Source organism: Rhipicephalus microplus, chromosome 3 (genome assembly GCF_043290135.1).
Source record: "Rhipicephalus microplus isolate Deutch F79 chromosome 3, USDA_Rmic, whole genome shotgun sequence".
NCBI classification, from domain to species: Eukaryota; Metazoa; Arthropoda; class Arachnida; order Ixodida; family Ixodidae; genus Rhipicephalus; species Rhipicephalus microplus.
Genome location: NC_134702.1, coordinates 5004520 through 5019467, shown reverse-complemented (window position 1 = coordinate 5019467; position 14948 = coordinate 5004520). Strand labels below are relative to the sequence as shown.

Here is a 14948-nt window from a genome sequence, read left to right as displayed (position 1 = left end):
TGCTTTTCAAAACATAATACACTGGCTAAGAAAATATAATGTAAGCACCTAGCAAGCACAAAGCAAAAATAAAAGAAGAAAGACAACAAACCAGATCTGTTGCATGACACTTGGTTGCATATTCCAAGACACCAGCAGCAGCTTCTGGCTGCTGCAACTTGTTGTTGATGCTGTCCAAGGGAGCAAAGACAAGTACTTAGAGAAATGGAACCTTGAACAACATGTTTCACAGAAATCACATAAGATCTGACATGAAGAACGAAGAAATTGTTTCACTGGTGCAAACTTGAGCCGATAGAGCTCACGTCCCTGTCTCTATTCTAACACATGACATGCCTGTGTTGACCTTACACAATGCTTCTGACAACATTTCCTGGCAAATACGTCAGAGCGAGTTTATGTCCGCGCTCTGAAAGCACTTGCTAGGAGCTGTAATTTGCAGTGAACTGAAAGGCCACTATGGATACACGATTAGGTTGTTTCATTATACTGTATTTACTTGCATAATTAGTACACTCATATAATAATTGCACCCCCAATATAAACGTCCAAAAATTTGAATTAAAAAAAATCTCACATAATAAATCCAACTGCACTTGGGGTACCATGCAGAGTCGAGAGTTCAAAAAAAGTCAAATGACCTGATGAGGAAAAAGAAGATGGGGTTCTTCGACCAGTACGATCAAGGCACTAGTATGGGTTCTGGAAACATATCTGAGTTTTCAACTATACTTTGTGAGTGGCTGCACCGTATTCCTCATGATTTGGAAAAAAACTGAGCATATGTGCTCTAACGTCTGATTTATTTACACACTGGCCCTTTTACATATTGCAGAACCAGGCAAGCAGCAATTTCTTTCCCACAAACCTAATCAGAGCTTCCAGCACTTCAGTGGTAGGACCCCTGTGAAATTCATCCTCCTTGTAGTGAAGTGCTTTGGCGTACGCACGACATTTTTGGGCACGCTCACCGAGCAACTTCTGATCGAGAGGAAGTGGGCCCTGCAGAGAAAGAAGGAGCTGCAACTAGGATCTTGAAACGCTGATCAGTACATTTTCCTATGCTGAAAAGTACATCAGAATCAAATACTTTACATGATAATTTATAACATAGGCATGCTGTATCAGACATCTGACATATTTGCATTAGTTATTCATTTGCCATGTAGAAATAAGGAGAGTTTAAGGGCTTCTTTTTATTTGTTAGATTCAGACAATCAACAGACAATCAAGCCAAAGAAGCTATAGGGGACTTGATTTGTAGTAATTACAAGATCAATGTGAAGAAATTAAAGCGAACAAAAAGACAACTTGCTGCCAGCAGACACCAACCTCCGAATAATGTGCCCAATGCTTCACCAGTTGAGCCACAGTGGCAGTTGTCCTCCCATACACTTTATCGGGCTTCCATTCTCCCAGGTTTTAAATGCACAGGTACACCCGACACAGTGTACAGGACGACGACCACCCTTAACTCAACTGATGGAGCATCGGACACTTTTTCGAAGGTGGCACGTTCGGTCCGTGCTGACGGAAAGTTGTGTTTTCGCTCACATTACTTTTTTCACATTTGCATTCTAATTACCACAAATAACAACCCCTATACTTTCAATGACTTGATTGTCTGTTGGTTGTCATTCATTTGCAATGTAACCAACCATAACTAAAGATACATTTAGGAGAAAAGCTATATTTTTTTTGTATTATTAAATCACCGTTTCAAAATTAAAAAAGCATAACTTACTACGAGAAGTAAGCGAGAAAACACTAGAAAGAAACAGGGAGTGGTGACGCTGCCTCAAAACTGGCGCAACAGCTCACCTTGATCCCTTAGATTTCAAAAGCATCAGCTAGGGCCGAGGCAATTGTTTATCAGTAAAAACTGCTTACATGGCGACATAAAAAGTCCTAACAACAAGTTTGAAAAGCTAATGTGGCCTCAATATAGAAGGAGACTGAAATTCATGACTATACAAGGGTGTCCAAGCAAAATTCAATAATTAAAATTTAATCCTGTTCTACCAATTGTGCTACAATAGCAAGATTAATAACAGCAGAGATATTTAAAAATAATTTGTCTGCACTGATTTCACGTTCCTTTAAGATGTGGAATTTGACTGGAGTCTGTGCTGTGGGGGGCCCAACAAGACTGTTGGCCCAACAGTGGGCCCAACAAGGCTCTCAATCTGACTTGGAATTTACAAATAATTCTCCAAGTTAGCTAAAAACGACTCTTCTTTCATGACCGCACCATAAACACAAAGTCCACGGACATACTAACTCAATTGAGCATCGCGAGATCGCAGCCGCTGCCACGTGTGCACTTGCAATCACATTAAAAGTAAGTTGCACGTTAAAAAAAAAAGGAAGTGCTCACTGGGGGTGCAAATGGGCTCCACTTATTTGGAGTAATGCAGGGAGCAGGAATAATGCTGTTTTCATGCAGTGAAAGCCCGTTTTGGAGCCCATTTCAAGACAAACATCGTTCTTAATTTACACATTATATTTCTCATACACAAATATGGTTTCAGAGTTATTTAATCTCCCCATAGGCCCCGTGCATCAAAATTTGAACAGACACCACCGGCCTATATTGGGTGAGGAATAAGGGGAGGGGGGCTTTTTATGATGATGCCATTGGTAGTCAACATGTTAGCACAGCACAAGAAAATGAGGATGTAGAACGGACACAACACAGGCACTGACTTCAACTAAATTTCATAATAAAATAAAATTTAGTTGAAGCCAGCGCCTGTGTTGTGTCTGCGCTACGTCTTCGTTTTCTTGCACTATGCAAACATGTTGATTCCAAATCACCAACTAGCTCAAGCATCTGTTTCATCACGCCATCTGTAGAGAAGAAAAATACAGCGAAATGCCAATTTTTAGCACATGCTCAGGAATTTGGATACTTTCCTAGTATTGCCACAAGCTTCATAGACCTCAACGTATTGCTACATGCATAATGACATTCTATACGGCTATGCCTGATGAAGAGGACGAAGGGCTGTCTCCGCAAGTTCGCTGGTTAACCGATCACGCCGCTACTGCTGGCTATAATATTATAACGGGGGTGAGAGAATGAATGAAATAAATATATTTACAAAATATACAGGAGGAGTAAGAGTCAGCCAAGATGGACAAACAACAGCAACAACAACACGAGCGTGATCGCACTAATCGTCTTCGTCGTCTACCTGATGCTTTCTCGTTGCTGATGTCGTGTAACATATAACCCCCCACTGCCGGTAGTGCCGGCTCGGCGCCTAAAGGAGAGTAGGGTCATATGCGGAGATGTATGGTTTCAGACGGGACACGTGGACGACGTCAGTGGCGAGTGCGGACGACGACGACTGACTGTCCAACGGAGCGATCTCATATGTGACCTCAGTAAGCCGGCGCAAAATCTTGTAAGGCCCCAAGTAGCTGATTGATTGATTGATTGATTGATTTGTGGGGTTTAACGTCCCAAAACCACCATATGATTATGAGAGATGCCGTAGCGGAGGACTCCGGAAATTTTGACCACCTGGGGTTCTTTAACGTGCACCCAAATCTGAGCACACGGGCCTACGACATTTCCGCCTCCATCGGAAATGCAACCGCCGCAGCCGGGATTAAAACCCGCGACCTGCGGGTCAGCAGCCGAGTACCTTAGCCACTAGACCACCGCGGCAGGGCAAGGCCCCAAGTAGCGAGATAGGAGCTTTGAAGAGAGGCCAACGTGGCGGCATGGTGTCCAGAGGAGGACCAATTAACCTGGAGAGAAGGAAACTACTCTGTGATGGCTATCTTAGCGGGCCTTAGAGAGCTGCGAGCCAAAAAGACGTTCCCATGCGATTTGGCGGGCCACTTGAGCCCGAGCAGTGGCATCCCGGGTGTACTCTATAACCGTTTGCGTAGTTGATGGGAGAAAAGTCTCGAAGGGCAACACCGGGGGATATTATTGTAAGTGCCCTCCAGGCGATAATGATGCGCCAGCTCAATTGGCCTCTGCTACAGCAGCGGTCGCCCGCTTTACTCAGTTCGTAAAAGTTACGATGCCCGGGAGTATGTTATCAATTTGGACTTGTTACGGAACAAGGCGACGAAAGCAAAAGCCCGTTGAGAGTGTCTATATAATTGATATCGCAATAATAAAGTTTTTTTACTGTAACGTAAGTGTTTTGGGTTAGCTTTGCCTTCAGTCCCCCTTTTTAATATGCACGTTTACTTTCCTCATTTTCGTACTGAACCTGCATATAACAAAAACCTCTTTGTAACGAATTTTCCCAGGAATTTATCAATTTCGTTACATCCAGGTTTAACTGTAATTTGCATTAAGGCAACAGGCAGCACATTTTGTTTAGTATGCAACACTGGATTCAAAATAGCGGTTCGCCTTATAGCATATAGCATTACGATTTGTTGCTATCACATTATTCGCTTCACCATTGGGTAACAAATTTGTTTTGTACTGTCATGAACGTTGACAGAGAGTTCACCAGGTTTAGCAGCTAACTTGAACTCGCAAAGCCATGCACGAAAGCAGCTAATGAAAGCACCACAGACTCCTTGAGAGTAGTTCCGGCAGAATAATGTGTTCTGAAGTCGAATGACGAGCCTAAGCGGATTGGCGCAGCGTGGCGCAAATGACACAGCACTTCCACATCTGTGCTCAGAGTCACAATGCCTGCTGACAAACAGGCGTGGATTCCTGCTCTCTTTAATCCCCCCCAACGTTGCTTTCAGTGTACTCATGGGTAAAAAGAGAGAGCGAAAATGATTAAAGCGTGTGACAAGTCCCTGTAACTCCCCTCGTATTTAACAGATTCTAAACATTTTTGTGGTACAGTCAGTTTGAGAAGCAATAAAGTCTTTTAAAGAGCTCCCTAAACCACCTCCAATATCTCTTCAAACATTTCAAGCAAACATGCGCATTGTGTGTGGAATGCCCTTGTGATCAATGATACTACATGTGGCAGTGCTATGAGCCACAGGCATTCCATAAATTCCAAGAAACAATCCTTCCCCCTCTTTGGGTTTTCCGGGTCTCCATTTGACACAGATAGACCTCTGATGCGCAGTACGAACATGCTGTGATTGGTCAAGCAAGAGCCCATAACTTCAGGTTAGTCTGCAAGCAGCTGTCCACCCTGCTTGTTGTTGTTCATCATGTTACACATGTGCGTGCGCTTGTTTGCGAATCAGTTACTGCTGCCCATAACACAGGGTCCATACCGGCACGATTTGTATAAGCATGAGCCAGCACGGCAGCAGTGGTTCACCAACAAGCATGCAGTTCACAGAATCCACAAAAAAAAAGGAGTCACGGCAACCAGAAGTACTGTATTTACTCGCATAATGACCTCCCCCCCTTGGTCCTTGAAGAAAACAAAAAACTGATTTTTTTAATGTAGCTGTGTATATTATTTCGGTGTGATTTCCAGTGCCATTGAATATCAAAATGATGTTAAAATGATGCCATTATATTACAGAATAATGATGCAATAAAAGTCTAAACATAGTTTAACAACCATGCTAAACAGTTGCGAGCAGCACGAGTGTGGATGCCGTCAATAAAAATTTAAATGTCGCGCCTTTCGCGGCAGGGCGCCATCTGATGAACGAACAAAAAACCTTCTGCTTGTAGAGCCATGCAAGCACGGCGGTGAGAAAACAAAGTAAAAAACAAAGCGCAACCAAGTCCACCACGATGTGCACCCACAACCCCATCCGATGCTGCGTTTTTGTTGACGATCGGCCGCTACTCTAGCAACACGGCCAATTTTAACCTAAACTTGGTCTAGCATGTGCTGCAGCATGAGAACCGAGCGGCTGGTGACATTTTCAGCATCGATTTCTGCGCATTGTCCTGTACACGCGCTATCTGCACAGCTGTGTCACATGTGCCGAGACACCTGCCGCAAGCAAGCAAAGAGTGAACGAGCATCACCAATACACTCTCTCCCTGCACTTGCGTGCGGTAGGTGTCCCGTCATGCGCGGCGCAGATAGTGCATGTAAAGCTCAGGGCTACAAAAAAAGTTTGTCGCGCACTTTTCAGGCCAGAACAAGGGCAGTTTCCCCTTGCGGAGAGCGTCCTGCCACTGAATTGACAGCCAGCAGCCGTTGGACGGGAAGTTTTTCATGCCATTATGTGAAGTTTTTGCTGTTTTATAACTTCCTTCACTTTTTTCTCCCACCTACCCCTAATTGGTGTAAACTTTTCTGTAAAAAAGATGGGTTCATTATGCGAGTAAATACAGTAATATGAAAGGGTTGATACTTAAGAAAGTTGGTGCGGATTCATTAAAAAAAAATTATAACAGCGCATAGAATTATTAGGAAAGGAAGAGACATTAGAGGCAAAGAGCGCTGGCTTCATCTAACTTGTGAGGTCGAAGCTGATTTGATACATAAATTAGGTGATAGGTTTTTTGATAATCGAAGCTGATTTGATACATAAATTAGGTGATAGGTTTTTTGATAATGCTCAAAAAGTGTTGCGGGGCCCCTTTAATCAAGCCATTTGATGATTACATGAAAGATTTTTGCAGGGCACCTTTAAACTAGGTTTCTCACTGGTTCCGAATTTTGTTAGTATAAGTGCAACTCATGCGAGACCACAGTTCACTTACTTTCTCACAGTGCTCCATGAACTCGGCCAAGTTGAGCAATGTCTGGGTGATCTCTGGAATATCCTGGTCCATCAGGGCTTTCTGGAAGTTCTCTATTATCTCTTTCTGATCGTTTTCACTGAGGCACACCCAACAGGACAAGAAGGCAGCGTTGAAGAGGTCCCTGGCCAGAACAACGAGATTTGCAATGAAACCAAGTTTCAGACTTTTCTAGAGCAATAACCCAAGTCAGTGCAGCACACCTACACAAAAAGCTATACCAAAGGGCAAAGACTTAGAATGGAGAACAGGGAGAGTAATGGATGGAATGTTACAGTTAAACCTTGAGGTAACAAAGTACAAAAAAATCAGTAGCTTGCTTCCTTATGTCAAAACTAGCGCCGTGTTAGCACAACTTTGAGAGCAAAAAAAATTGGAGTATTGAAATGTGAGTGCGATTCGAATAAAATATTTTCCTAATACTTCTTGAATATTTCTAGAATATTTTTAGAATACTTCAAAGAAAAGTTGCACAAAAAAAATGTTGGAGAGGTTTCCTAAGCATATTGTTAAGAAAAATGAAAGTGTTTCATTTGGCTAGGTTGGTGAAGTGCTGGTGGGACGGTGTTTTGTAGTTCTCTTATCAAGAGTGCAGAGGGCAAATTGTAGTTGATTTGGCACAACCAAAGTGTTGCCGTTAAGATTTTACATATGAAAGGCAACGATACTATTTCCTCAGCATCTTTCAACTTCTAATGCAGCGAACAAGGGTCCACTACCTCTGAGTCCGGAGTTCCAAACCTGCCTCTCGAACGTCAGTATATAGGAACACCTAAAACATTAAACGATAAAAATCTTTAGTATCTAATTTTTTGGACTTCCTGCCCAAAACTTCAGGCTCATGGAAGCATTAATTAAGCCCACACCACTGCCACATCTATCATCTCTATGTTCGAACCAGCATTTTTTTGAGTCTGCACATTGAAGATTGTAGAAGACCTTGAAAGGCAGTTTTGCCGTAATACGAAAATTTGATGGGGTCAAGCATATTGAAAACTTGAAGGAGCGACTGCCAATCTAATGCAGGCTATAATTGTCTTTGAGAAATTAGAATAGTTTGAATAACAAAATTTCAGTATGAAAAAAAAAAAAAACTGAATAGCAAACAATATTAAAAAAAATATTTGAAATTTCTAATATTCACACAACCCTAGCCAAACTTTAGTGTATTGAAATCAGAACTTTTACGCAAAGTGTAGAGTGGCTATTAAATTCTTTTTTTTTTTTTTGATGAATGTGACCACAGAAATGTCCGTATTGTAGAGCAATACCGAAAAATTAGCAAGTTATATAACATCAAAAACCGATTTTGCTGATCCTGGAATACGGTGACAATGACCCACTGCCGTGCTGGCAAGGTGTTCGTAGCTGCCATACGTTACATGTAAGGCTGACATACCATATTTACTCGCGTAATAAACATACTTTTTTCTCGAAAAATTGGAGCAAAGTTAGGGGATGGGTTTATTGCACGGGGTAAATTTTATAAAAACTTTCGCAAGAGGAGCGAAAAATGCACATAAAAAAAGTTTGGTCGCTTAGCTTTTCGCGATTTACATACATGTACACCGTTTGGAAACACCTTCTTTGTTGCACTTTACTCATCTTCGGAGGTTGATGGCGCTATCTTCTGCAAGCTGTCCCCGGGCCGCCCGCGCATGCCATAAAGGCGTTTTACGGCAATCTTTTCTCGCAATCATTTAACCGCAACAGTGGTATCTGCTGTGATCTCGAGGGGTGCCCAAAAGCATGCTCTATGACGCACTTTGCCAACTTTGCGGCAACCTCGCACAACGACAGTGACGACGTCGTTAACATTGCAGTAAGTAAACAGCATTGCAGCAAGCTACCCCTGAAGCATCAAAACAAATTGTTGATAACAAGATTAACGACAAAATACTTCCGCCGCTTCACTTCTACATGATAAGTTTCTGTATGCGCGAATAACAAGTGAAGCAAGAAGCGGGGTTCCTACCATGTTGTTAAAATCGTCACGATATTTTCTGGATGACAAGTGATTTTTTTTCTTTTCTAGAAACGTGCAACGCAATAGCAACAAATGACCCTTCGCAACAGCAAATCCTGTCGTCACTCAAAAACGGCGTGCACATTGTTGGGCTTTTTCATATTCACAGGAAGCCACCGTCGGTTGGCACGGGCAGTTTCGTGACCTTCGCTCGCTGTGTGATTATCAGCTGTGATGTCTCTATACTCGCACTGTTTGTGAGCCCCTCTGTGGTGCGAAGATAAAGACAGGAGACGTGCTGCGCACAGGTAAAAAAAAAACAATACCGCACGCGGCAACGGGCGAAGGGGGGCTTGCTCTCAGCCGAGGTGGCTGAGGGGGGTCGGCAAAATAAAAAAATAGAAGAGATCCAATGGGTGAGGAGGCGCCAGGTGTTGGTTAGCGGAACTGCAGCGGATCAATGTAGGGGGTGCATTTATTACGCGGGAAAAAAATAGATCCCATTTTTGATGACTGAAGTAGTGGGTGTGTTTATTATGCAAATGCGTTCATTTTGTGAGCGAATACGGTAAATACTGGTCTGAGACACTGTGGTAGTTGGTGTAAGTGAAGCTATTTTGCCATCTTACTTGCGATCATAACCTTGGGTGTTGCTCGGAGTGGTACAACACCCAAGTTGTGTTTTCACCAAACCAAATGACCCTCTCCAGAAACTTTGGTAAATAAATGCACAGCGTCGAAAATTGCCACTTGTCACAAATATAAAAAAAGAACCTTGATTTAGAGTCAGACGAAAGCAATGGGCTAAGCAAACGCCTCATATATTTTAATGCCAGTGCAAACGCCCGCTTCTCAACGGGAGTGTCGGTCCACCTTAATTCAGGGAGTGGTCATAATGCAGCGCTATAAGAGGGGTCGCGCTGCTCATGTCACATGTGCGTCCAAGCCCTTTTTTCCGAAGATGGAACAGACGTGTTTCCCACACCAATACCATACGTCTGTCAGATTCGCTCCTTCATGCTGCTTCTTTCTGGCTTAAGACAATACCGTCGCCGCGTCACAGAGCAGCGCATGCAGAAACATTGCAGTGACGCTTTCCCATTGGTTGCCCGCATAGCGCCATCAAAAGCGACACGCCATCTCAAGACGCCGTATGACTACCAGCCAGCGTGACTACCGATATTATCAACACAAGGAATGAAAGACGCTGCCCCACGGATCTGTACACAACTGAACAAAAAATTACTTCATATGATTTCCATGTTGAGGCAGTGCATGAGGGACTACTCTTCCCCACGACTGCAAAGCATACCCAAAGGCTAGGCGATGTGAGAGAGTGGGAAAGAACTAGAGGAGAGGGTGGTGAATAGCTGGACCGGGCGCATCTGGCTAACATTGACAAAATAGAGGAGGCGTCAGCTAAGCAAAGCTTCCAACTTTTGTTCACGGCAGCCATTTAATGACAATGAGCATGCTTTACCCAGAAGGAATCAAGCAAGACGCAGTACGGTGCCACAAATTTGGTGACTGGTATGCATTAGTTCACCAGACGCTTTTTAAGGAGGCAGACTGGTCTTTGGGACCAAAAAGTGACAAAAAATTCATTTTTTAAAATTGACATATTTGGTTTCTGGAAGTATTTTTCTATCTCTCTAAAAATTTTCACGCACCAGGAAGTAGTAATTTTTTTGTATGGTCATTGTAACTGTCCAGATTCTTGGTGCTGTTAACATGCAGAACCTACGAAAAAATGGGGAACCCTCTTTGAGGCTTCTTTATAATTTGCCAGCACCTGTGTCTACTACCGATTTATGAGCGCCTTTATGACCAATTAACCGATTTATGAGCAATTTATGAGCGCCTTTGCCCGCGGCTGTATCTACTACCGATTTATGAGCGCCTTTATGAGGATTGCAAGACATGTGCACCATGATTTTCGCTTCTTGAAGAAACTGTGTTCTCAGTTTTTTCCACTTTTCTCAAAAAAGTAAATTTCTGACTATTCAATTTTGAGGCCTCAATATCTCTGCAGCTGGGGCAGGTACAACAATAATTCTCTTTGCAGTGAGAACTTGCATGTGTGTAGAATGCAAGTATGGGAGCAGAATTTAGAGCACATGCCTTTTTAATTAATTATTAATCAAAATTGTAACATATTTCCAACTGCTTTAGAAAATGAATAGTTCATTTTGCTGCAAAATAACTAATAAAGGCCCAAAAACAAAAAAACTCTTTCATACTTTCACTCTATAGTCATTAGTCTATGTTGGAATATATTAAATATGACTTTTAATTAAGCCTTTTTTTTTATGGCGGCCGTAAACAATAGGGGTGAATTTAAGTCATCTCAGGAACAAGGTGAGTTAGAGGAAAAGTAATTAAATATTTGAAATCAGCAGGAAAAACTGCATAACCCTGTGCAGTTTGATCAAGATCACTCAAGAAATAAACAAAAAAATGTCTAAGGCCAGTCTGCCCCCTTAAGAGGAGATGATGCTACTCGAATACACTCTTTTTTTTAAATATTCCCCCTTGAGCAATGAAACTTGAGCTGTTTATGATTTTTTATGCTTATTTCAAGTATATAATTAGTTTTCTTGCAAGTTGCTTACTTTTAGCTCTGTAAAATGACAAAGTGAAAGCCTTAACACTTTTGCCCCCCCCCCCCCCTCTTTTCATCCTTAAACTTCTGTAATTTTTTATCATTCATAGTTCATAATGTTTCAAATAGAATACAATTAACTAATTAAGAAGCACATACAAAATATGTAACAGGCATGCAAAATAATAGACGTGAAAAAGTCCATATTTCACTTATCGTAGTAAAGGTTTACATACATTTTTCTATTATAAAATAAAATTTTGAAATTTAAACTAGATAATTGCACTTGTCATATTTTGGGAAAAATTTGGGCGAAAATTCGTGCAGATCTGAGCACTAGAAGTGCCCCAAAAAAAAGGGGCACATTGAAAAAAAATGAAAAATTTTTGTTTTCAGAAAAAAAAGTTTTAAAGTTAAAATTGAGTTTTTATTTATGTAAGATGTCTATAAATGGAATGAAATCTACACATCAAAAACAGTAATCCTTCTTGTAGCGGCCACTGCCACTAAAATATGTCAGCACCATGAGTTTGTCTTTCTCGGCTTTTTCGAGCTGACTCCTTACAGACATTTCGCTCACAGACAGGGCCGTGAAACGCTTGTAAAACTTCTTTCGCTCGATCTCGCAGAGCTTTGTGCCTACTGCAAGCTAGGAAGAAGTTCGACAGGACTGCGAAATCTAAACTAAGTCCAGTGTCGAGGGACACAACCGTGCTGATGTCATTTCGCGGCCATGTTTGTGCCACATGCCGTCGTACATAATGGCATTGTCGTCCCCGCTAAGCTTCCTCATGTGAGTTCCTTCGACCTCGCAAGATTGGCACTGACATCATCCATTGCCGCATCACAAACTATCCGGCTGATGGCTGTGAATGTCTTTTGATGCATTGGCTTTTGCAAGCTAACAACTGCCATAAATCGGACAAGCTGCTCATATCCTATTCCTACAGAGCGCATCGCCACAACGACTTTCACGCGGGAGCAATGGCTTTTTTAATTGATAACGGAGATAAATACATTGCTTTCGGGGGTACTTTTGCAAGGCACTTGGCAATCATCAATGTAAAATTGTGCCAACTGTACAGGCCAATAACGTTATCACTTGGATACACCAATGTGCATGACCATAAACTGATGAAAATATTGCCGAACGTGATTGTTTACCAGGTGTAGGCGTCTTCAACAGCCGTAGCGAAACTAAGTTAAAGAATTGTGGCACTGCAGGAGCTCAAAAAACATTTCTTGTAGAATATCGGGGGCTGCAGTGCAAACATGGTAGTATGGCTGCATTAAGCAGGTGCTTTAAAAAGATGAGCGGCTGTTGCATGAATATAACTTTCTTCACAATCATTTGGTTTGAAAAAGGGGTGGGAGTGGGGTCCAAACTCAAGATCTTATATGGTATTGGAAATGGTCACAGGAAATTAACACTGCAGCTCACTTAAGTGCATTATTCAGCAGCGCTATTAATGTAAACTTTTCAACTTTTCACATTACAAAATGGTACACAAGTAGTTTGAAAAGCCATTTTTTTTTTAAGGGCGAAGTTCTTAGAGTGTGGGTTTGTCCACCGTTGTCCATTGTAGCCACCTCTAGTACTGGGAGTACTCACTAGATGGCACCGCGGCACTCACTCCCACCACCAGCTCGTTCACGCGGCAGCAACTCGAGAGCGGCGGGGGCAATTCCATTAATACTCAGAGTGCTCCCTAGATGGTGCAGTGGCACCATCTAGTGAGCACTCTGAGTACTAGTGGCACCATCCTAGCAGCGCCATCGCCCGATTTATCTAGTGGGATTCACAGTTTACGGATGTACCTCTGGACCTTTGACCCCTCATAATCATTTACTCTGTGGATATGCTGTAACTTTTTTTTTGCTGAGAGCCACATTGGCCATGTAAAAATTTTCTACCACAACCCCGAAAGTGAGGCAGCACGAGCGTAAAAGATTGGCTTAAGCCCTGACTGGTGTACTTTCTGACAGATCTGTTGGTCCAGCAAGGTTCGAACTCGAGAAAGTGTGAAGTGCATGTTCCCATGTAAAGGCCACATATTCTGTGCATGTGGACAACCTTTCTTATGAGTGTTAAGGCAAACCTTTCAAATGGTTATTAAAGCAGGTAAAATGTGCAGCAAATGCCCTCACTTGGGGAGCTGGTTGTAACTGTGAGCGAGGGACCAACAGGAACGAAGGGCCGGTGATGGTGAGGCCTTGAGAAGCTCAATGCTTAGCCTTCTAAGCCATTCCAACCAGTCATCCTTAGAAACTCTCTTGGCTGGTGTCCACAACTACAAAACGACAGACACATCACTGTAAAACACTGCAAAGAAATAAGAGAGAACGGTAATAAACTGATTGAAAGTACATTTTCATGCAGCAGTGAAGGTAAAACTGAACCAACACACTGAGTCAGAGAAGGCACATTGAGAATGTTCTATTCTTTTAATTAAAAATTAAAATATATAATTGTTACAAAGTGCTCAATGAGAAGATAATTTCAAAGGCTTTTCTAGCCTTCAACTTCTTTTGGCTTTATGTGGCTGTAGAAAGCAAATAAAAAAAAAGGAACTTTTTGACTACTGTTATTTCCCCCATAATAACTTTGCATTTCGAATAGCTTTCTTTAACAGAAACAAATTTTTCCTGTATTGTTATTGCATCGTCTGCTGTTCTTTATCCAAACAAATATGTTTGTTCTTTCACACTTGACTGTAGATTGGAAGCAACCCGCTCACCCGCTCCAAGTTGGCCGAACAAACTTTCTGTTTCTTGACTGTTGTGATCTCTGTGTTTGATGCAGGCTGGTCCTCTGACTGCTGTCTGCTCCTGGGTTGCCGTTTATCCACACCGAACGTTTCGTCATCGTCTATAAGACTGGTGCTCTGCATGGAAACGTGGCACTATAGTATTTTACATATGCACTTTTCTTAAAGAGAAAGTATGCCTAAGCACTTAAAAAATATTTGCTAACTCTTACAGAGGCAATTACTAAACAAAGTTAGTTAAGTGCCGGTATAATGAGGTCAGTAAAATTGACAATGTACCATATATACCACAAGTGAACATTGACCTGTTTTATGAAAATCGGAAATCAAAAGGAGACAGGAGGGGGGGGAGGGGTCTACTTACAACTGAAACCAGAACTAGTACTGCAACCAAAGACCAGACAAACAAGACGCTAAGAAGAGTTATGAAATGGCTGTAACATTACACTTGCTCTCCGACTCAAGCTGTCACGTATATTTATTCTGCGTGTTGACGAAGTTTTCCTTCTCAACTCTTAAAGCCACTGTTCACCATAGGAAGTGTAGCTGCTAATTGGGGGAGATGCTCTTCAATCAACAATAGACACTCTACTACAGCCCCCTCCCCCTTTTTTTGAAGCCTCAATTATTGATGGCAGAGCCGCTCTTCAATCACCAGTGGCACAAAGAACAGCAGCTCAGTGGTGGGCAGCCACCAGTATTTGATAGAGAGACATGTACTTTACGCTTCTTTTTTGTCGTACGGTAATTGGGCGGGAATTAAAGTCTACACCCCCTTCCTCCCTTCACGCAATCCCCTTCTTTGCTTTCGACCTTGTTATGCTTTCCACCGTCTCTACATGTGCTGCGTGTGCTTCGAGTACCAATGTTCACTGCAGATGGAGGTTAAATTCTTCGAAAGTTTAATGTACCTTGCTCGCTTCCAGCGACTACTTGAAAGAACTAGTAAAAACA

At 42.2% G+C, this 14948-nt stretch overlaps 1 protein-coding gene across 2 annotated transcripts in view; it reads right to left on the bottom strand.

Moving 5' to 3' along the window:
* The window catches only part of mTor (serine/threonine-protein kinase Tor), a 278630-nt gene that overhangs the window by 146728 nt on the left and 116954 nt on the right, over nt 1-14948 (bottom strand). For both annotated transcript variants that reach the window (XM_075888782.1, XM_037433800.2), the window contains exons 24-28: nt 13965-14111; nt 13375-13517; nt 6620-6782; nt 869-1002; nt 92-170 (exon numbers count right to left, since the gene is read on the bottom strand). In XM_075888782.1, the coding sequence (XP_075744897.1) occupies nt 92-170; nt 869-1002; nt 6620-6782; nt 13375-13517; nt 13965-14111 (666 nt within the window). The remainder of the gene's footprint in view (nt 1-91; nt 171-868; nt 1003-6619; nt 6783-13374; nt 13518-13964; nt 14112-14948) is intronic.